Source organism: Tubulanus polymorphus, chromosome 6 (genome assembly GCF_964204645.1).
Source record: "Tubulanus polymorphus chromosome 6, tnTubPoly1.2, whole genome shotgun sequence".
In the NCBI taxonomy this organism is placed as follows: Eukaryota; Metazoa; Nemertea; class Palaeonemertea; order Tubulaniformes; family Tubulanidae; genus Tubulanus; species Tubulanus polymorphus.
The window spans coordinates 10,365,264-10,388,289 of record NC_134030.1 but is presented as its reverse complement, the minus strand read 5'-3'; the positions used below and the strand labels follow the sequence as shown (position 1 = coordinate 10,388,289).

At 38.6% G+C, this 23,026-nt stretch overlaps 1 protein-coding gene across 4 annotated transcripts; it reads left to right on the top strand.

The window, feature by feature from the left end:
- Positions 1-253: 253 nt before the first annotated feature.
- Positions 254-23,026, top strand: LOC141906909 (cilia- and flagella-associated protein 410-like). Of its 4 annotated transcripts, none has more exons than XM_074796383.1 (7): positions 254-317; positions 1,363-1,500; positions 17,763-17,828; positions 18,510-18,733; positions 18,830-18,989; positions 19,551-19,644; positions 21,399-23,026. In XM_074796383.1, the coding sequence occupies exons 2-7, from the start codon at positions 1,421-1,423 to the stop codon at positions 21,534-21,536; spliced, it is 762 nt and encodes a 253-aa protein (XP_074652484.1). In that variant the 5' UTR covers positions 254-317; positions 1,363-1,420; the 3' UTR covers positions 21,537-23,026. The 4 variants fall into 4 exon arrangements, with proteins under 4 accessions (XP_074652484.1, XP_074652485.1, XP_074652488.1 ...); XM_074796384.1 differs by lacking the exon at positions 21,399-23,026 and adding an exon at positions 19,731-19,872; XM_074796387.1 differs by lacking the exons at positions 254-317; positions 1,363-1,500 and adding an exon at positions 5,307-5,446.

Here is a 23,026-nt window from a genome sequence, read left to right as displayed (position 1 = left end):
ACAGAAATAAGTCATAGTTTACACATAAATATTTTCTTCTTATAAATCAACCTTTCAAATGAATTATTTGTCAGAACATTTTCCTTATCGTTATTGTTGAATCATTTTCGATATTAACGACGGGTCAGAATATTCATTCAACTCAAAATGTTCTTCCATTCGTCTAGCACATGCCTAGATATTTCGCCGTTTCGTCAAATATTGTCATGAGTTTGGGTTTTTTCGGGACCTGACATGACAGGTTCTGGAAACAGACAGATGTCTGCAGACAGACATCAATCCATAAATCTTGATGAATGAGTCTGGTATTTGATTAGGTTAGTAGCTCCAAGATGCGCTAGGCAGGATCAAAAATAGTTTCAGAATGAAAAAGAGATCCCCCATAAATGTTGTCATAGTTCTACAAATAGGATAGGTGTCAAATTAAGGTTGTATGACGTATTGAGACATCTCTCGGGATTCGATGTCGATAAGGTCAAGGAAAAACAGTTCAAAAGAAAAACAAAAGCCACTTGACTTGGCCTCTGGCCCTGGACAAGCATATCTGAAATTTCGCTCGCCCCTCATAAATCAACTGACCTTACAACATCACAGGCAGTCCGACTGGTGGCACGATAATCCTTTCTATTGAGTGGAAAAAAGCTTTAGCTTTGAGACATAAAATTGCACTAAAACAAGTCTGGTGGGCAAATGAACGCGAGATTGTAAGCGGGTTGGAGATCGATCAATGCTCTTGTCCGGTCCCGCATGCCATTTACACACGACACACCTCTGCGACACTAATTCGCGCTTACGTTGTCATCGCAGTATATATTCAATGATAACCTATTTGCCCTGATGAGAATAAACTTGTCCCGGGCAATCAGACAAGCGCTGCCTTAGATTGGACCCAGCAGTTTTTAACTGGAGTCATGTCGACACACTTAAGGCACTGCTCACGATGATCCTGTCACATATGGCCTGGAAGACATCCCAGCGGACAGACATTCCTACTAAAAAAAAAGAAAGTAGTCTAGTATCTAGCCGTTGTTCCCCAAACAACCTGTAACAATGACTGGTATTCAGACGAGGGGTTCCCTAGATTGGTTTTGTCTGGAGTAAGGATACCACGATCCGCTTCAATATTCGGCTCACATGTACTGGTAGGCCTATACCTGCGCAGGGATACCCCACTCTAAAGAAACTGATGATATCAAAATTTAGATTGGGTATAGGGCGAAAACCACTTGAGTGCTTGAATTATTATTATCATTGAATGCATCTTAAGATGCTGGCCTAGCAGCCATGAAAAGCATGATTTCCCCTGGATTTATACGCGCTTATATGTGAACTAAACGCTCAAATTTCTTGTCTTTACTATAGGATATAGAAGATTTTCGAATAGTGGTCTGTGAGCTCAAATGTGAATATTCATTTCAATATGCCGAAATTAACTGAAGACCTGGTACTGGCCAGAACAAGAGCGTCAGATTTAGAAAGCGTCAAAAAACTGAATTGTTGGTAAGTTATTCAGGATTTGTTATGTTCAATGACTGTTAGTGTTCGTGTTGATTTTAAATAGGCCTAAATACTGACGGAAAGAGAAACAAACAGCCCAAATTTGGCAAATACTGTGGTGGCTAGCAGCAGTAGTCGTAAGCAATGTTTCCATTTGCAGCCCCTATAGCAAGCTGCACTGCCCGTAGGGGCCTTAAACACATACAATTTTGACCCCAGTATCATAGGTTCTAGGCCTATATAAAGAAAAAAAAACAAGGGGCCTGAAAATGCAAAAAGTTTTTGACCCCTAGGTACCGAATTTAAGACAAGGGAGCCAACTTCTCGTCAGATTGTTCGATAGGTATGTTACTTCAATAGCTCGTAGGCCTAACGTAATTATTGATGGTCAAATCTGCTTCAAGTAAGATGATTCTTGAAGATGATGTATTTCTGTTAGGCCTATCGATAGTTCGTGGTTACTAGTATCCGTATCTCTAGAACGTGCGACAGTCGTGCTCTTCCCGTTCACATCTCGTTTGATATGTACGCCAAGATTCGCCAGATTTACTATATTGATAATCGCCGCAGTAGACTTTTTCTGGTTATATACCTCATCTGCCTCGGCCCTGTCGATACATTTCACCGACCGGTTTATTGTTTTCTGCGCTTAGTAGCGTGCAGTAAAAACCAGATAAATGAGTAATTAGTTATTACAATTGCAACATAGTTTTTCGCCATTCCGCCTTTTGATAGATACTCCGTCCGCTATTCGGTTTCCGTCATTCCAACTCAGGGTCCCAACGACTTCATGATTCCTTGAAAACTCCTGCTAAACGAAAAATGCTTTTCAAGGTCCTTGAATATCCTTGAATTCATGAACAAAATGCCGAAAAGTCCTTGAAAACTCTGTGAATATTGAGAAACTGGCAATTTGAAAACATTTAGGTTTTAGGCCTAGTAAGTAGCATTCAAATTCTATTTCGATGAAGATGGAATGGTTAATGTACCTGTAATTCAACGTTTGAATAAGAATACTTGACTCTATTTATTAGCAGTTATTTTCAAGTTAGGGCATTTTTCCATTTCATATTTTACCCAAAATTATGATGGTATAGATTTGAAATAATTGAACAGTTGTATTTTTTTAAACCATGCAAATTAGATTTGGAATTCGAATTAAAATGTAATGAAATCTATAGTTATTTGAATGAATTTCTACAGCGGATTTTCTTACAGAAATATTCGCGAATTTCTCGTCCCAGTAAAAGGTATATGTAAAAGTTGATGACAGTATTATACATTTCGAACTGCGCGAATATGCCGTATAGAAAATCCGTCTGTTCCGGCGGGATCGGTAAAAGTGTAGTGATAGTAGATGGGAGCGTACATATCGCGAACGCGAGCGAAACCGTTACGAGCATTATCGTCGTACGTTTCGATTTCGTCGTTTTCTGATCGGACGAGACAATTTTCGAACCTCTGAACAACTGAACTATTATAACGGAATTCGCCGAAATGATCAACGTTAACGGTATGAGGAAAACCTGGATGACGGTTATGGAGAAGAACTTTTTTTGGTCGGATAGTTTGTAGTAACATCCGAAAAACCGGTCGGTGAAATGTATCGTCAAAGCGGGGCTGAGGTATATTACCAGAAAATTAACTGCGATGATTATCAATATAGTAAATCTGGCGAATCTCGGTGTACATACCAAACGAGACGTGAACGGGAAGAGCACAACTGCCACACGTTCTAGAGATATGGCTACTAGTAACCACGAACTATCGATAACTGCTAGTTGAAACGTAAACTCGTAGATTTGACAACTGATCAGCGAATTCATGATGAATATCGGACCGTCTTTAACGTACTGAACGAACTGTAATACGGGCATCAACGTATAGTTGAGGCAGACCGCGAAATCGTTGAGCGACAAAACGACCAGATAGTTAGCGTAAGATAAACCGCGGAATCTGCGATTTATCATTATCAGGAAAGTTGCCGAATTTCCGAATGCTCCGAACAGGAACACGACAGGCAGAACAGCCAGGAACACGGTACGGTAGATTCCAGACTTGTTCACCACAGACATGAGAACTATGTAACTGTAAAAAGTTCGACCGATTTGCATCTGAGTATTATTCATGACAATTAATTGTTGAATGTATCAGCAGACCGGCGCGATATTCTACATACAATTTGTTCGTTAAAATTTACTGTTCGCGTCCAATTGAAAATCAATCCTCAGAAATCTAACGCAATTTGCTCAGGTTTCGTGAAAGTCTATTTTCGTGTAAGATTTAAACATTACTGAATTTAATTTAGATCATCGTTGTACAAGAATTCGCTGTAGGTTTAAATGCTGAAATCAGGAGTTTTCAATTCATTATTACAAACAAGACATTTTCTATTATACTAATTTTCACTAGGCTACATAACCCTACATAGTGTATCATTGCCAATCTGGTGCTTCATATTCATTGCAGTAAATGTACGAGGCACATTGACTGGTACATAACTGTTACTGGAAATGACCCACTTGGCTTTGTTTGAGCATTGTTTAATATCGAGTGAATGATCGCGGCTTAGCTTTATTTACTGGTGTAAAAGTTGGAGTTCGACCGATTGTTTCGGTAAATGGCTAAAAACTCCATCAAACATTTTACGCTTTTTTTAGACAAAATCTTCCAATCTGAATTACAAAAGAAAACAAAGAAAGTTAAAATCAATTCTTTTCCTATGTGTCAACTTTCAAATTTCAAGTGGGAACTGTATGGAACTGGACCCACTTGCTCAGTTCTATTCAGTTCTATGTTCATTTCAAATGTTTGATTCACAAAACAATGCAGGCGCGGATTCAGACGGTAGCACCATAGGCACGTGCTACCGTCAAATCTCAAAAACATTTTTAGAAGACGACGTAGGTAATTTTAACAAAAAGCACATAATTCTTCAAGATTTTGGCTTTATTACCTGGAAACTACATCTCAAAGCAGTTAATTTGCTAGAAAGCGCTTTGTTTCAGGACTGAATTGCTTGGAAATTGCAGCAAAAAGCAGATTTTCAAAGTTTCAGAATGCCCTTTTTAGCCCACTTGGGACTTAAGTCCCAGCGGGCTATTGCATTCACTTTTCGTCCGTTGTCCGTAGACGGAATCCAGTTATTTTGGGAAGTTTTGAAGACGCTTCAAGGCAATGTCTTGATATTTGGTTCATACATGTATCTACCCTAGAAACATCTTCAGCCAAAAACTGACCCTCAGATTCAAGATGGCCGACTGGCAGCCATTGTTGTTTGCCAAATTCAGCACTTTTTACACATTTTTAGGCCAGCCGTAGGCTGAGCCTATTTCTATACAAATGGAGCGAATTTAAATGACATTTTTTCCACACAAAAGGCTCTTTTGCTTGCCAAGTGAGGGCATATTCGAACAAATCACGTATTTAAGCGTAATCCATTCTCGGAATCGTAGCGAGCAGAATTTTGAAATAGGGTCTCATAAAAATGTTTTCTGTATTTTTCACGAAAGTTAAATCGGGAAAATTTCAATTTTTATCAGCCAATCAGGAAGTTGTGTCTTCCCTGTGATTGGTTTATCTGAAAATATCAGCAGCTGTTCACGTGAATTATCGCGATTTCATTACTGGCGCTTTTGCGCATGACGTCATGTATCAACACGCGACAATACTTCCGCGTTCGCTACGTGTTTGCTGATTGGCCCATTTACTGGGAAATTCCACAGAAGCCTAATGTGGTTTGTTACAAGCGCTGTGATTGGCCCGACCCGATTCTGGCATGGCTTTAGCTTAGTGGGTTCGAATCCCTTGACGGGTGAAGATGATGGATCCTATCAATATCTATTGAAACAAATAAGTTTCCCGGTTGGGCAGCCGCGGATATCTACCGGAAGTGTTCCGGTTCGATATTTCGAGGTTTCTTTGAATTTTGGAGTGATATTGAAATCCGGTAAATACCAGCGGTAGATTGTGAAAACCCATTGCATGATATTTGTATTACTTAATCAACGAAAAGCGTCGGGGCCGCGCCAGGAGTTTTCGTGATTCAAGTAGCGCAATAGCCTACTTCTTCGTGTTCGTCCACCTCAATTTTCACTCCGCCGATCTCTGACACGGCTCTGTCCCCGTCGGCGCTGTGATTGCACTTTCGTACCACCAAAATCTTTTATTTCTATATCAGGGAGGTCTGGAGAATAAAAAAGTCAAAATTTGGATATCACATAGGCCTGATTTCATCGAATAAGTCGACCATGGTTGTTACGTTTCCGTACTTATTACCACCTAAAACCGTCTGAACAATTTTGTCACAACCAACATTTCGTTTACAGAAATCAGGTGTTCACGTGAATCCGCGGTATCGTCTGCTGTTTTACTTCCGGGTTTTATTTTAAGATTTAAAATTGTATTTCAAGATCGATTTCTATGAAATCTTTAGTTGATTTGTTGTTTGGGAGGAATTTTTATTTGCTCTACAGAAAATTCATCCTTGACAATTGCGCAAGGTTCGCGAAAAAAGGTTTTACCAAATCGGGTGTATGACCTTGATATGCCAATTAGCCATGTGCCCGAATTGCAAATTCAATCAAATTTTATTCTGCCAAAAAATGTTAAATACAATTCGCTTTCCGAGAGTTAATGGTATGCTGCATGGAACAAAGTTGTTTTGAGATGGGTCTTGAAGCTTTTGAGGTCGAGAGATAACCATCTACATAGTTCGTGTTAGTTCCAAAGTTTTGAAGACGCTTCAAGATAATGTCTTGATATTTGTTTTATACGTGTATCTACCCTAGACACATCTTCAGGCCAAAAACTGGCCCTGTCAGATTCAAGATGGCCGACTGGCAGCCATTGTTGTTCGCAAAAATCAGCACTTTTTACACATTTTTTAAGTTTTCGAGGGAAATTTTGAAGACACTTTTATCAATAACCTTGATCATTCGTATATATTTGTATCCCCCGAGGGCCCATCGGCATGAGAAAAATTGAGTCGATCGGACTCAAGATGGCCGTACTGTGACCTTTTTTGTTCCCAAAAATGTCAATTTTGGCCTGAATTCTGAGTACTGTAGCTTTCTAATGGTGCGCCATGTTTCATTGCAATTTGTAATGGGTATTCTTTGGAAAGGGATCTTTTATATCCGAGAGGGTATTTTTGACCAGGCAATTATGACGCACTTGGCAGCCATCTTGGGGTCATCAGTACTCATTCGTAGGTGGAAAAAAAGTTTTTCCACATCATAATTGATACTTAAGCATATTTTGCTACTATAATCAATTGGAAAGTTGTAGCTCATGACATGTTCTATGATCGAGGTGAGTTTCAAGCTCATTGGTTTTTTTATGGCCACCAGGGGGCGTTGAACAATACAATAACTTAGTATTTCTATATTACATTCGTTCCTGCTGTCTGTGTTAACACACGATTTTACTATGTAAATGATATTGAGCAGGGAGTGTATATTGATAAATATAACCCACAGATTACATCATTTATAAAAAGCAAATCTGACAGGCTGGCCATTGTGCCCCTTGGGGCTCTTGTTGAAGTTTTCGAGGGAAATTTTGAAGATGCTTTGATCAATTACCTTGATCTTTTAGATATATTTGTAAATCCCAAGGGCCCATCAGCATTAGAAAAATTGGGTCGATCGGACTCAAGATGGCTTTCCTGTGACCTTTTTTGTGCCCAAAGATGTCAATTTTGAGTCCCGTAACTTCCTAAGGGTTTGCCAGTTTTCATTGCAATTTGTGATGGGTATTCTTTGGGAAGAGATCTTTTATACCTGTGACTGGTAATTTGATCAGCCATTTATGACGCAGTTGGCGGCCATCTTGGTGTCATCAGTTCATTTGTAGGTGGAAAAAAGTATTTCCACATTATATTGATACCTAAGCATATTTTGTAACCAAAATCAATTGGAAAGTTGTAGCTTATAACGTGTTCTATGATTGTGGTGAGTTTCAAGGTCATAAGTTTTTGTATATGGCCACCAGGGGCATTGAACAATGCAATTGCTTAGTATTTCTATATTATATTCGTGCCTATGCATATTTTGTTACCACAATCGATTGAAAAGTTATGGCTCATGACATGTTCAATGATTTCGGTGAGTTTCAAGGTAATTAATTATTCCATATAGTCACCAGGGGGCGTTGATAAGTAGAATAGCTTAGTATTTCCTTATTATATTGGTACCTAGACATATTTTGTTACCATGATCAATTGCAAAGTTGTAGCTCATTACCATAACATGTTCTATGAATTAAGCGAGTTTCGCGGTCTTTGGGCTTTGCATATGGCAGGGGGCGTTGAATAACTAGAATAACTTAGTATTTCCATATTATATTGGTAACTAGGCATAGTGTGTTACCACAATCAATTACAAAATCGTATCTGCTGACATGCTTTATGAATGTGGTGAGTTTTAAGGTCATTGGTTTTGTAAATGGCCACCATGGGACGTTGAACAATTCAATAACTTAGTATTTCCATATTATATTCGTACCTATGCATATTTTCTTACCACAATCAATTGGAAAGTTGTAGCTCAAGACATGGTCTATAATTGTGGTGAGATTCAAGGTCATTGGATTTTGTATATGGCCAGGTAATTCGTATATACCAGGGGGCGTTGAACAATACAATAACATAAGTATTCCCTTATTGTATTGGCACCTAGGCATATTTTGTTACCATTATCAATGGAAAAGTTGTAGCTCATGACATGTTCTATGATGTAATATCTGAGTCACTGCAACCAGTCAATAATTTAAGATCTAAATTAAAATGTAATTTGTAAGTCATCGTAACCAGTCCACAGTTAATATGGGTTCAAGTTGTTTGAAGTGAATCATGCTTGGAATCTATGGTTATTTGACGTAATTTCTACAGCGGATTTTCATACAGAAATATTCGCGAATTTCTCGTCCCAGTAAAAGATATATGTAAAAGTTGACGACGCAATTTCACATTTCGAACTGCGCGAATATGTCGTATAGAAAATCCGTCTGTTCCGGCGGGATCGGTAAAAATGTGGTGATAGTAGATGGGAGCGTACATATCGCGAACGCGAGCGAAACCGTTACGAGCATTATCGTCGTACGTTTCGATTTCGTAGTTTTCTGATCGGACGAGACGATTTTCGAACCTCTGAACAATTGAACTATTATAACGGAATTCGACGAAATGATCAACGTTAACGGTATGAGGAAAACCTGAATGACTATTATGGAGAAGAACTGTTTTTGGTCGGATAATTCGTGGTAACATCCGAAAAACCGGTCGGTGAAATGTATCGACAAAGCGGGGCTGAGGTATATAACCAGAAAATTTACAGCAGTGATTATCAATATGGTGAATCTAGCGAATCTAGGTGTACATATCAAACGAGATGTGAACGGGAACAGCACAACTGCCGCGCGTTCTAGAGATACGGCTACTAGTAACCACGAACTATTGATAACTGCAAGTTGTATCGTAAACTCGTATATTTTACAACTGATCAGCGAATTCATGATGAATATCGGACCGTCTTTAACGTACAAGAGAACGGACTGTAAAACGGGCATCAGCGTATAGTTGACGCAGACCGCGAAATCGTTGAGCGACAAAACGATCAGATAGTTAGCGTAAGATAAACCGCGGAATCTGCGATTTATCATTATCAGGGAGTTGCCGAATTTCCGAATGCTCCGAACAGGAACACGACAGGCAGAACGGCCAGGAACGCGGTGCGGTAGATTCCGGACTTGTTCACCACAGACATGAGAACTATGTAACTATGAAAAGTTCGACCGATTTGCATGTGAGTAGAATTCATAATTCATCACAATTAATTGTTGAATGTATCAGCAAACCGACGCAATATTCTCGCGACAATTTGTTTGTAAGATTTATTGTTCGCATCGAATCAAAAATCAATTCACAGAAATATAACGCAATTTACTCAGATTTTGTGAAAGTTTATTATCGCGTAAAGTATATATGCGCTACTAAATTTAATGTAGATATTCGTTGTACAAGAATTCATTGTAAATGCTGAAGCCAGGAGTTCCCAATTCGTTATTACAAAAGAATTTGAACTCGGGTATGGCAACTACTAGACCACTGAAGATCGACAGTTCGGTGTGGTGACCATTCAGGTGTGGTGTGACTAAATCCACGAACAAACCCTAATAAATCTGGCTCATTTTATAAAGAAGGCTAGCCCATACTTTTGTCTTAACCCTTTAAATGGCAATCGGTCGCTAGCGACCCATTTGAATAGACCAGCTATAGTGAATAGAATAGTCAAGTATAGATTTCGGTGAAGCATTCTAACTCATTTTCCTATCAGCAGATGGCGACACCAGACGGCCTACAATGTCTAACAAGGTTGGAAAGTGATATATCATACATTTGGCATGTAGAAGGGGGTATGGAAACCACATGTCACGTGGGTCAGATTTCCAAAATTGAGAATATCGTTCAGTGCTTCATCTTGCATTAAAAAAGGGCAGGGTGCTGATTTCAAATGAGGGCATTTTTGTGCGTGATTCCATCGGAGCAAGGGCACATTATAATGCGCTCACGTCTGTTTTAGGGGCAAACTGCGATGTCCCCTATTGCATAGAATCGAGGTACCCCCTACTACGATTGAGGACTAGAAACTATGTTTAACTCTGATTTTGCCATGAGTGACACACTTGACCACAGTACATCCTTACACCTATGCCTGTGAACAGAAGTTAATCTAGATAGGGCTTTCAAAATGATTTGGAAAACCAGTTACAGACCAAAAAAATTGCAGAAAAAAGCTCAAGTAGCAAATACAGCGAAAAAGAACCAGCAATAGTGTATAGGCCTACATGAAATTGCATATTTTTTATCTTAGAAATATCAAATTAATTGATTTAAATTGATAGTGTTAGTGATTGGCAAGTAACTGTTGATAATTGGTAAGCAGCCAGCTTAAGAACACATTACTGCTATTAGGCTACTCAAACTAATTGTCTGTGGGAGTCTCTCTGTGAGTTCACGCAACAAAGTTTTTCACCTTGTATATATAAAATTTGTCTAATAGTCTAGATAAAAAGATCCAGAGCATCACGATGTGTTCTAAACGAAACAATCCATGGAATATACACTACCAGCTTTACAACAGCAGTCGCTAGAATGATTGGCAGTAGTTTGGAAGTCAGCCAATTTCCTGGAAACTTAAACTAGGCCACGCGTCTGAGGCACGTTTTCACACGATGGCACACAGGGCCACCTTCGGTTATCTGAGTTAGTCGACTATAGTTGAACTCAAGGAAACCGAATGTCCGTCAGTCGGAACTATATTCCGGAAATAGTTCGAAAATCAAGCGCATTCGGTTATTAGTTCCGACCACTAGTCGACTAGATACGAAAACCGAATTTGGCCCTGACTGCAGTAGATTTGAATATAACCACTGATCACATGAGCTACTATCGTTGATATCATACGAGATATTTCATAGCCGTCGCAGGAAACTTACTAACAGTCGGATGCGTCGGCTTATTTTGAAAGCCCTGACTCATTACTCGTGACTGACAAGGGCAGGATGGCGGACCTACGGCAAGTGATGAGGGCACAAGGGCGAGCATGGGACACATCTGAAGGGCACAAGGGCGGTTATTTTCGGGGGCAGGGCGGACAGCCCTTCTATTTTTGGCTAGGTGAAGCACTGATCGTTAGTAGTAATGGCCTATGCACTAAAGACGTTCTCTAGTGAGTTTGGCTGATATTTTGGACATGGTAATGAAAGATTCTGATGATAATTCATATTGGGATGAAGGGTAGCCCAAAAATCTGGATGACCTTGGGATCTGTGACCTTGGGATCAGACCCTGAAGGTAACTCTCAAAGTTCGCAAACATGGTATCATTTGAAAGCATGTGAAAAGAGCTTTCATAAAAACATGCAGTATGGGGTTATCCCTCATATCTACTGAGTTATTAAGTTTTCCCCTTGCAAGGTCCAAAATCTCTCATAGGCCGAAAAATACTTGCCGGTTAAAGGGTTAAGCAATCGCCACGCTTCAACGGTACCAGTAGTGTCCAAAAGGTAATAGGTTAGATTTATGGTGTCTATGTCTATATACGTATGTTTATGTAATTTGCCCATCTATGTATGTTTTCACACATGAATTGTAATTTTGTAATTTTTTTCTGTGCTCTAAGGAAATGTCTTTTTGTTGAGCAAAATAAACTAAACTAAACTAAAAACTAAAATAACCAGCTAGGCCTATCAACAATCAGTTCTTTGATTACGGCAGTCATTTATCAGGACCATTTAGGTATTGTTTTATCAGGCCTTCTATTCACAGTTCTGGATCAAATTCCTCAGTTCTAGATTCAATTTAGAGGTTCTCGATCTAATTCCACAGTTCTGAATCAAATTCCACCGTCCCACAGTCCTGGATCCAGTTCCACAGTTCTGGATACAAAAATTTGATTTCAAACTTTAACTGAGTAACTTCAACTCGTAGTACCATCTAGTTAGGCTAGTAGTCGTCTAATACACGCAGATTACATGGAATTAAATGGTTTAGGCGGTTACTGAATTAAAACCAGAGTTTAGTTTGTGTAAAGGATTGTATTTGCCTACTAAGTCACTGAATTAACAGTTAACTGAGATAAACAGAACTGACTAAGGAGGAGTGTACTGTAATTGGGATATGGAACTGATACATACAATCCTTGAAATTTGAAAATTTCTCCTTGAAAAGTCCTTGAATTCTAGAATGACTGATCTGTGGGGACTCCGATTTCCATGTTCAGAGAACTACCCAGTGCTATATTCATACCAAGATACACCGAAAATCAATCATAAACTTGATCAAGTAATAGTATCATTGTTTATGACTTCCTAGGCTGTCCCAGTTTGGAGATTCTGGGTAAATATCATTTCACAGTTTTGAACAAGTCTAATCTAATATCATTTAATTGTATATATTCTAATTAAACAAGTGGAACTTGTCTTCAATGACATTACATGAATTGCATAATCCATTTTTCCGTGGTAAGTTTCTATATATCTGAGTTTGATGATAAAATAGACTCCGCTCAAGTCGGATCACTTGACTTGAGAGCGATATCTGAGTTGGATTGTACAGTAGACTTCGGTCAAGTCAGATCATTTGACTTGAGAGCGATATCTGAGTTGGATGGTACAGTAGACTTCGGTCAAGTCAGATCATTTGACTTGAGAGCAATATCTGAGTTGGATGGCACATTAGACTCCGCTCAAGTCAGATCACTTGACTTGACAGTGATATCTGAGTTGGATGGTACAGAAGACTCCGCTCAAGTCAGATCATTTGACTTGAGAGTGATCTGAGTTGGATCAGACATTCCGCTCAAGTCGGACTATTTGACTTGAGAGCGATATCTGAGTTGGATGGTACAGTAAACTCTGCTCAAGTCGGTTCTTTTGACTTAACAGTGATATCTCGTATCTTCACTTCAGAGTGAAGATACAGCTTTATTTGCCACTGTTAATGTTGGAGTTTGACCGATTCATTGTTTCGGTATATCGTGAAAAAATCCATCAAACATTTTACACTTCTTGTAGAAAAATTCTTCAAATAGAAAATAGAAAATGCCTCTTTTGTAATAACCAATTGAGAACTCCTGGCTTCAGCATTTACAATGAATTCTTGTACAACGAATATCTACATTAAATTTAGTTCCATTTATATTTTACACGATAATAAACTTTCACGAAATCTGAGTAAATTGCGTTAGATTTCTGAGAATTGATTTTTAATTCGATACAAACAATGAATCTTACGAACAAATTGTCGCAAGAATATTGCGTCGGTCTGCTTATACATTCAACAATTAATTGTCATGAATCATGAATTCTACTCAGATGCAAATCGGTCGAACTTTTCATAGTTACATAGTTCTCATGTCCGTGGTGAACAAGTCCAGAATCTACCGTACTGCGTTCCTGGCCGTTCTGCCTGTCGTGTTCCTGTTCGGAGCGTTTGGAAATTCGGCTACTTTCCTGATAATGATAAATCGCAGATTCCGCGGTTTATCTTACGCTAACTATCTCGTCGTTTTGTCGCTCAACGATTTCGCAGTCTGCGTCAACTATACGCTGACGCCCGTTTTACAGTTCGTTCTCATGTACGTTAAAGACGGTCCGATATTCATCATGAATTCGCTGATCAGTTGTAAAATATATGAGTTCACAATACAACTCGCAGTTATCGATAGTGCGTGGTTACTAGTAGCCGTATCTCTAGAACGCGCGGCAGTTGTTCTCTTCCCGTTCACATCTCGTTTGATATGTACACCTAGATTCGCTAGATTCACCATATTGATAATCACCGCAGTAAATTTTCTGGTTATATACCTCAGCCCCGCTTTGTCGATACATTTCACCGACCGGTTTTTCGGGTGTTACCACGAATTATCCGACCAAAAAAAGTTTTTCTCCATAATCGTCATCCAGGTTTTCCTCATACCGTTAACGTTGATCATTTCGTCGAATTCCGTTATAATAGTTCAGTTGTTCAGAGGTTCGAAAATCGTCTCGTCCGATCAGAAAACGACGAAATCGAAACGTACGACGATAATGCTCGTAACGGTTTCGCTCGCGTTCGCGATATGTACGCTCCCATCTACTATCACCACATTTTTACCGATCCCGCCGGAACAGACGGATTTTCTATACGACATATTCGCGCAGTTCGAAATGTGTAATTGCGTCGTCAATTTTTACATATATCTTTTACTGGGACGAGAAATTCGTGAATATTTCTGTATGAAAATCCGCTGTCGAAAATCTGTCAAATAACCATAGACTTCAAGTGTGATTCACTTCAGAAAACTTGAACCCATATCAACTGTGGACTGGTTACAGTGACTCACGAATAACATTTTAATTAGGGTTTTCCGTTTCTTCACAGAAAACCCTATTGTTATTCTCGTGATTATTATTGTTATTTTATTCCACACATTTTTCATTAAAAATGCATAGTGACTCACAAATAACATTTTAATAAGGGTTTTCCATTTCTTCACAGAAGACCCTATTGTTATTCTCGTGATTATTATTGTTATTTTATTCCACACATTTATCGTTAAGAATGCATAGGCTTACCGCTGTTTCTGATACAATCCGTTAGATATTATTTAGCTCACTTCGATCTACAGATACTTCATCCGTATTTTGATGAATCAACGTTACAAAAGCACTGTCTGGCCGGCAACATCAAAGATTGGGCCCTGTTCGATGAGTCGCCATGGTTTCTGAGTTGTCATTCTGAAATCCACCGCAGGTTGCTCATCACTTTGATTATCAATTCAAGCATGAATAAACAACTTAATTAAACATTCAGCCGCGGTCTTCAAACAGTAGTTTTAACGATAACCCATAGATATTCTTCATCAGTACATGTTACCGATCCACAGGATATTTACTACTCTAAATTTTGAAAGCGCTGTCGAGCCATAAACATTGATGAATCCACGCGTGTTTATCGTCATTCCAGGGATCTGCTACGAGTTTCTCCTAACAAATTTCTCCTTTTTATTGCTCGTTTAGATGAATTGCACTTCAATGCAGCACTTGCTGTCTCAGATTGTATTCACGGGTGTGATAAGCAAAAAGTCTCGGCTATTTTAGAACGGAAGATGTTGGAGAATCGACGAACAGAACGTATGGGACTTATAAGCCGCGATCACACGAGCATTTTTGGACTGGCCCAAATTTGGCCTGTGCCAAATTTGGCCCGGAACAACTGTTCACACAAATCAGGACGGATCAGGCCTAAGCCAAATTTTAGCACCAGACAAATGATTGCGTTTGAATTGCAACTGGCACCCGAAATGATCCACTTCGCTTTGTTTGAGCATTGTTTAGTATCGAGTGAATGGTTTGCGTGTGAACGCGCTCTCTAATTAGGCACGGGCCAAATTTGGCCCGCGCCTGACCCGTGCCAATTTGGACTGGGCCAAATCGTGTCCGTGTGATCGCGGCTATATGTGCAAGAAGGCCCGTGTCCACTTTATGTCCCCACATTGTTTGCCAATGACAAATCTATACCAGTATGTTCCAGCGTCAACATAGACCCTTACTCTTTACCAGCTTTCTTGGCAAGTAAATTCATAACATCCATTTGCTTATTAGTCTCATAACCTTATGGAATAATACTGACCCTGGAGGTTCGGAATCTCCAAAGGAAGAGATTTACCTCAATAGACTGTGCGTTGACCTCTTTTTTTAAGGTTCCACTCATTAGACACAATTTGGAAAATGTTCAAATTCAAATTTATTTCATGGAAAGCATGACAGGCTATGTGCAGAGATTGAGAGAAAAAACAAGCAAACAATAAAATTTACAATTTCTAAACAAGCACGGTTATAAAAAGAGTGAGCTTTCTGTGTGGGCCAAGCAGAGCCTTAAGTCCGCTGTCGCAAGCCCCAGTAGAAAGGAAAGGAAAACGAAGAAACAGAGGGAAAGGAAATGAGAGTTGATAAATTTCCCAAATAACAAGAGACTTTATATGAGTAAGCTAGAAAGTTCAGGATAATGAGCAATTAATGTCAACTGAAACTGCCGACATTGCCACGCAAATCTTGACACGAAACACCTTTTCATTAGCTGCCTTCATCAGGGCCATCATTAATGCCGTTTCCTAATAGCTTGTTTAGTAATCGCTGATGTAGTACCATATCAAATGCTTTTATTCTAAATCCAAGACGACTATAGGCCTTTCGATCGATTTTCCAGAGTCAAAATATCTGGTCCAGTCATCCATAGGTTTCAAGCAGGCCTAATCTACTATTTGTAGACTGTTTTTATAAAACCGTTTTGACTGTTGAACTGGATTCTAAATTCCCTTCATTTTCGATAACATGGTGCCGCTGCGTCAGCAATCGTGGTCGACACATTATCCAGACAAGAACAATAATACTAACAAGACCGTGTAGAAAACCCGTTATCGCTGCTTTACAGCTATATTTTAAATTTTGAATCCAATTTGCTCTGGTCTAAAAAGACATTCGACTTTTCAATTATTTCAAATCTATATTATTATTATTTTCAGTGAGATATGAAATTTTCAATAGAAAATTGCCCTAACTTGGAATTATTTAGGAACTACCCGAGCAAATTCCTTCCTGGCAATGAGAAACTGTTGTAATCAGAGAATGGTAGCGGGTATAACTGTTAGTGAATAGAGTCATGAATTAGGGACGGATCCAGGGACCAGTGTCGAGGGTAGAACAACTAACTTATAAAAAGGGTATTTCAAAACAAAAAGGGCATTCTGCAATTTTGAAATCTGCTTTCTTGCTGCGATTTCCAAGCAATCAAAGTCCTGATACGCAGTGCTTTCTAGCAAATTAACTGCATTGAGATTTAGTTTCCAGGCAATAAAGACAAAATCTTGAAGAATTATGTGCTTTTTGTTTAAAATTTCACGTCTAGTCTCGGAAAAAAGTGCCCTTTTCTACTTTGGGCATGAAAAAAGGCACGAGATTTTCGCGCCGGTAGCACCTGCCTACGGTGCCACTGTCTGAATCGCGCCTGAGAATTTTTATTGAAACGTTGAATTATAGGAAGAAAAATATTTGTTTCTTATGAATTTTTAAATGAAATAAAAGATTGATGTTTCAGTTTCTGGTACAGATCGATCAATTAATAACGCTTCTCACCTTTTGTGAAGTGTTGCTATTGTTCATTGTTTTGTTTTTTGAATCGGAACTGAATCCAATGTATCATGCATCACAAGAGAGTTTAAACCAAAATTCTGCAATTTTAAGCATGAAAAATCGAAGTTTAACCATTCCATCTGCGTCGAAATAGAACTTCAATGCAGATCTATCATGACATGTCCCGTAACTTATTTAGCATAAATCATTGGGAAAAAAACCAAACTGAAGCATTCGTTCCTGGCACATCTACCATCCATTCAGTTGAAAAAATGTAAACAAAATTATTCATCGGTTCCTCTCTGAAAAGATTATTCCATATCAATCTAAAGAACGCTTCTAAAGAAAGATACATGTCCTTCGATTTATAATATCAGTACCGAAGCTTCGTGGGCCTCTTGCTATCCCATACAGGCCTCATAAAATTATCTCCTTCGATCAGTACATCGCTGCTCGGTACTGCCTTTGCTCGTACGTCCCTGCTCAATAACGCCTTCCGATATGAATCATTCGATCTTTTGAGTAATGGCATAAATCCTATTTGAGTGGCAAGAAATGAATTGTAATGTCTCAATCTGTTGATTTTTATAGGGCAAGTGAACTGGATGATATCGGAATAGTTAGCAAGATGAAGCAAGTAGAAATAGTTAGTCTGAGGTAGGTAAACTTATCTGATCTTGGAGTGCTGAAATCTGATTACTGCAAGATCTGATGAAAACACGATTTGTAATTCGTGTTCTCACACATTTTTCGGCACAAGGCTGGATTATTTCCCTGCTAAATAGGCGTACCAAATTATCAAATATATTTGTAGGGAGGGTGATACCCAAACCTTACCTTCAGCGCCTACACATCTTGCTGGTACATGGGACCATTAATCTTTTTGTGTAGATCTGTTCTCTTAAGTTTGATAGAAGCGCCACTGGCATTTAGAATTACATGTATGTCTGCACCAAGAAGCCGATATTTTCACAATATGGCGATGATTCTGATTGTTAACTAACGTTACGCATGTGCATTAAGTTGCTGGACTTTAAAAAAATACAAGAAAGCATCAAATGGAATTTAGTTTAAATCCACAACTAACTGCACACTGGGTCTAATGGTAGATAGAAACCTAATCCTAAACCTTAAATCTTTACCTACCTATTCTATGAGGAAATTGTGCGCTCACGTGCCTAACGAAGACATGGCCAACTTGGACTTTTGAATAAAACGCAATAATATTACTGATTTTCCAATCATTAATATTTGATCCTTCCGGTAAGGCTTAGCAGCGTAGCATAATGTCGGATCTGCGAAATATATCCACGTCTTCGGTTTTATTATACGTTTCAGCGTGAACAGTATCACGACTCTGCAACCGTTTCAGTACTGCCGACACCTGCAGGAATTGTACATACGCAGAAATAAAATCGCCAGCCTATCGGAGATCTGCTATCTGAAGAAACTTCCTCAACTACGTACCCTGTGGTTAGCCGATAATCCGTGCGCTATGGGCGATGGATACCGAATGACCGTACTGAAAGCGCTGCCGAACTTACAAAAACTCGACAATATACGTAAGTATATAGTATACTAAATTGAATGTCTCGTCGTGATCATTCACATTTTGAATTATGATGCTTAATTGTTTTTATATCCGTGTTTTTCTATAGCCGTTCAAGAGGAAGAAATAAACGACGCCATCGAACAAGGAATCGAATTGAACTTGCCGCATCAACTCAACGAAAACAACAAACGTCGCCCGAAATCGGCCGAAACGAGTCGCGAAGAGAAGATCACCGATCATAATACAGTGACATTCGCCGAAACTAAGTATGTTTACAACATGAAAGTAGATCTGCTTAATCCGATATTATTCATCGTCCGACTAAGCATCCGGACCCAATTCCGTAATTCCGTAATTCTCAGCTAAGTACGGTGAATTTGGCTAAGAGTTAAAACCAAATCTCAACCAAAAAATATGGAACTTACTCATTTCTCGTAAAATGGATTAATTTCATTGGTACCAGAAAATTGAAATTAAAGCCTCGATCACACGGAGATGATTTGGTACGAATCGGGCTGGAGCCAAATTTGGCCCGTGCCTAATTAGAGAGTGCGCGTTCACGCGTAAACCACTCATTCGATAAACAATACTCAAACAAAGTGAAGTGGGTCATTTCCGGTACCAATTCAAACGCAATCATTTGTCCCGTGCTAAAATTTGGCCTGTTGGTCAGACCATAAGTTGGATCAAGGTCCTATTGTTCTTGTATTTTCATTGAGTAGCTGATTCGAAATATATTTTTTTAATTCGAATGAATAGATTTATCTAGGATTACAACTTTTCGAATTGATCGATGATTTCACAAAAAAGAAATCTTTCGTTTTCAGTAAAATACGCGAACAACTTGGTTTGAAGCCGCTAACGGCCGATAAGATGTCGCCGGCAAAATCGAAACCTCAATCGTCCAATTCCAAAGCAAGGGTGAGTAGCGATTTCGTGCGCGGCAATTTGTTTCGAAGTTGCGAAAAAATTTGTCAAAAATTTTCACGCTCTTGCTATAATTTTAGGAGAAAAGACGACAGAATAGAAAATAAATGATAGGTACATTTACCGTCCCTCACTCTCTCATTTACTGCCTCTAGTAACGTTTGATAAATTTTCGGTGTATCGTGATATTATATATATAAATATGGTAGACTCCTTCGAACTTGAAATCTTTCAAGCTGAATTGATCAATGGAAAATTTATATTCGAACATAAGTTTTAAGTTTTTGATGTTTGTGTTCAATGATAATTACTCAGGGTGGCCACTGACCTTGAAACTCAGGGAATTGGAAAAATCGGGGAAAACTCGGGAATTTCCTGACAGATTTTACAATGGGAATATGCTGTTGACCAGGTATTTCTTAATCAATACGTGATTTGCAAATTCAGGGTTGCTTCAGGGAGACTTGTTATGTAAGGCTTGTACAAGTCCATCAAATTTGTGAGTTCCCTTCCTCATTTCGTCAACTAAGATACGTAATTGGTGCATTTCATCGGGAGAGTACGCCTATATTGCCTTTTTGGATATTGAAGTGCCCTTTTGGCATGTGACAGGTCCTTCGTAATTGGCCCGGGTTGACCCGTGGTTTAATTCAGGGAATTTTTCATTATAAAATAGAAAAATCAGGGAATTTATAAATGGGTGGAAAGTGGCCACCCTGTTACGGGTAAATTTCCATTGTTTAACTTTAATTATCAAACAAAAATCATTGGTCCTAACCAATGGGTTCGAGTTCGGACGAGTCGACTGTGACCTACATGATTCTTTTGGCCACCAGCTTTTAGCATAATTTGCATACATTTTCTAAACCCTAGGTGATCGCCTCATTCTTGGCGTTTATACCTAATAGTTTTTAAACGAGCACCGAGTGTACACTTATTTTCTATACTTTAGTCTTTGTTATTTATGTTCAATGAAAGAAGTGTGAATCATAAATAATTCCCTTATTAATGTATATTTTTCTTTTTCTGTGTTTGTGTGTATCTCAATGTTGGCCTTATGATTGCTCGCAAATGTTATTGAACCAATGATATCATAAAAACATGTACAAATTTAAAAGTTCTAAAACCAAAAATTTATTCAATCGAAAATTAAAACACTCGACTCGCGCGCCTGATTTGTAGCACGAGGGTTTGAAACGTTGTCTTCTTAATTTTTGATTAAATAAATTCTGGGTTTCAAACTTTTAAATCTGTACATAGTGGGTTTTCGTTATATCATCTATTCTCCACGTTTGAGTGTGGCTATTCTACTGTTATTGAATCAATTTTAGCCTTGTTTTATATTTCTTACTGAATAGTTTCTGGGCAATTTTACCTCAATTACCTAATGCTTCGTGTGAATCCTTGTTTTATATATATCATGCACTGCCTGCTTCAATTAGGTTTTTGTAATTGACGAATTCAACTCCTTTCTTTACCTTATTGTATTTTCTGAGTTTCAAATCTTGTTAGCTGTGTTTAAGATGAGATGAATTAATCGTTATGGACATTCGTTTTATAGCCTCAGAAACTCTGATTCATTTCTATCGTTAGTTCCACCTTACTCAGTAATTAGATCGAAAAAAGACCCAACCCACCCCCTGCTTATTGATGAAGGTGGACCTAGATGTTGGCCTGAGAAAAATTTGAGCTTCGCTTTTTTGTTAGTTCTCATGTATAATATGTCTCTCTCGTGTTCCTATTTACAGAACGTGAATACGGTAAAAGCGATCTTGACGTTACTCGAAGATCTCGACGATGAAAGTTTACAAGTGATTCAAAACTCGATCAAAAACCGACTGGCGCAAAACGATAACGAACTCGAGTTAATAGGAGACACGTGGTAGCATTTACATTTTAGAAACCGTCCTTTTTATATGAGCGTGTGTATCGGGATATGTTTAGTCAAATTATTATATACTGGCTATCATTTTGGCGATTGTCATCCAGGAAAAGTTGGTTTGTCTGTTCAGCTTTTTCTAACCATTATAAGAGTATGTATGTATTATTTGAGTTCATTTTGAAAATGTTTCAACGACTGTCGCTAAAGGTGACATGCCTTATCAAATACAAGTGTCAATCTGCAGGCTGTGCATTCACCAATTCACCGACAGTCTTGACTATCACTTTTCGAAAGTGGTGATGAAATCACAAATTTCTGGTGGTTTTTTCCTCCGGTTTTAGACTTCAGTCACAGCGGACTATTGCATAAGCTTTTGCTCGTATAGTTTTCTATGATCATCATGTGGAGTTTCAAGCTCATTGATTTTATATTTGCTCACCAGGGGGCGTTGAATAGCAGAATAACATTGTATTCCCATATGTATAAAGGGCCGGCGGAAGCAATTTGGGATTGGTACTACCGGAGGATATGTGGAACTTTTTCTAGAGATCGAAGGCATCAATCAACCAGCGAGCGCTGAAAGAGCTAAGCTCAGTGCGGTGGATCTATCGGCCCGATCCCTAGATAATTGTTCGTTGTCTGTATATCCATTTTCCATTCATTTGAACCATACAATTTTACGAAATTACGAATTTGGGTGAAATGATTTGAGAAATTAGTTGTGACATTTGCCTACTTTGGTCAGCAGGTTATGTTGTAACCATGACTCGATCAATAGCAAAAGGCTATGACTACTTCTACAATATATTGTGATGAGTTCCAAATTCACTGATACGCTATTTTTTCACCAGGGGGTGTTGGATATTGAAATCGTGAGATAATCAAGCATTTCACATACATGTAGTTGGTATCCTTAGTTATTATTTTTATCAGTTAAAAGTGTCTGAGGTGAAGCCCAGATAATCAAAAATGTGAAGAATGGTGATAATGTATCGGGGTGCATGGTCCATTCAGCAGATTGATTCTTGCATTATTATTGCTGCTGAATTTAGGATATTGTATTTTGAATGGAATTTTTAATTTGTATATTTCGTCTTTTACTTCCTGTACTTTGATGGAAATTGCCATCAGCTCCTTTCAAGGCTCAGTTGAAATAAGATTGATTTCTAGCCAGTTTTCAATTAAAATACAATTTTTGATGTAAAATGACTCTTAATATGAATGAGGTGAAAGCTAATGACTCCAGGGTCTGCGTCCATGAAAAAAACCTCAACTTACCATGAAGTAACCAATAAATACCTAACCAAAATTTTGAGTTAAACTTTTTCGAAATTGGCCTCGTGATTCCATTCCAAGTTCCCAAATGAGTCAATTTCATTGTTAGTCGTAAAAATTCTCATTCCTTTGTCTTCTTAATGCACATGTGTACTAGATATTATGTGTGAATATTTGTTACAAGTCACTCACAGTTCATGATCCGTCCCAATATAAATG

Coding starts and splice junctions, on each gene's coding strand:
- LOC141906909 (XM_074796383.1), top strand. CDS start 1,421: ATGCCGAAATTAACTGAAGACCTGGTACTGGCCAGAACAAGAGCGTCA. Junction 18,990..19,550: donor GTGACATTCGCCGAAACTAA/GTATGTTTACAA, acceptor TTTCGTTTTCAG/TAAAATACGCGAACAACTTG. Junction 19,645..21,398: donor CGTCCAATTCCAAAGCAAGG/GTGAGTAGCGAT, acceptor TCCTATTTACAG/AACGTGAATACGGTAAAAGC.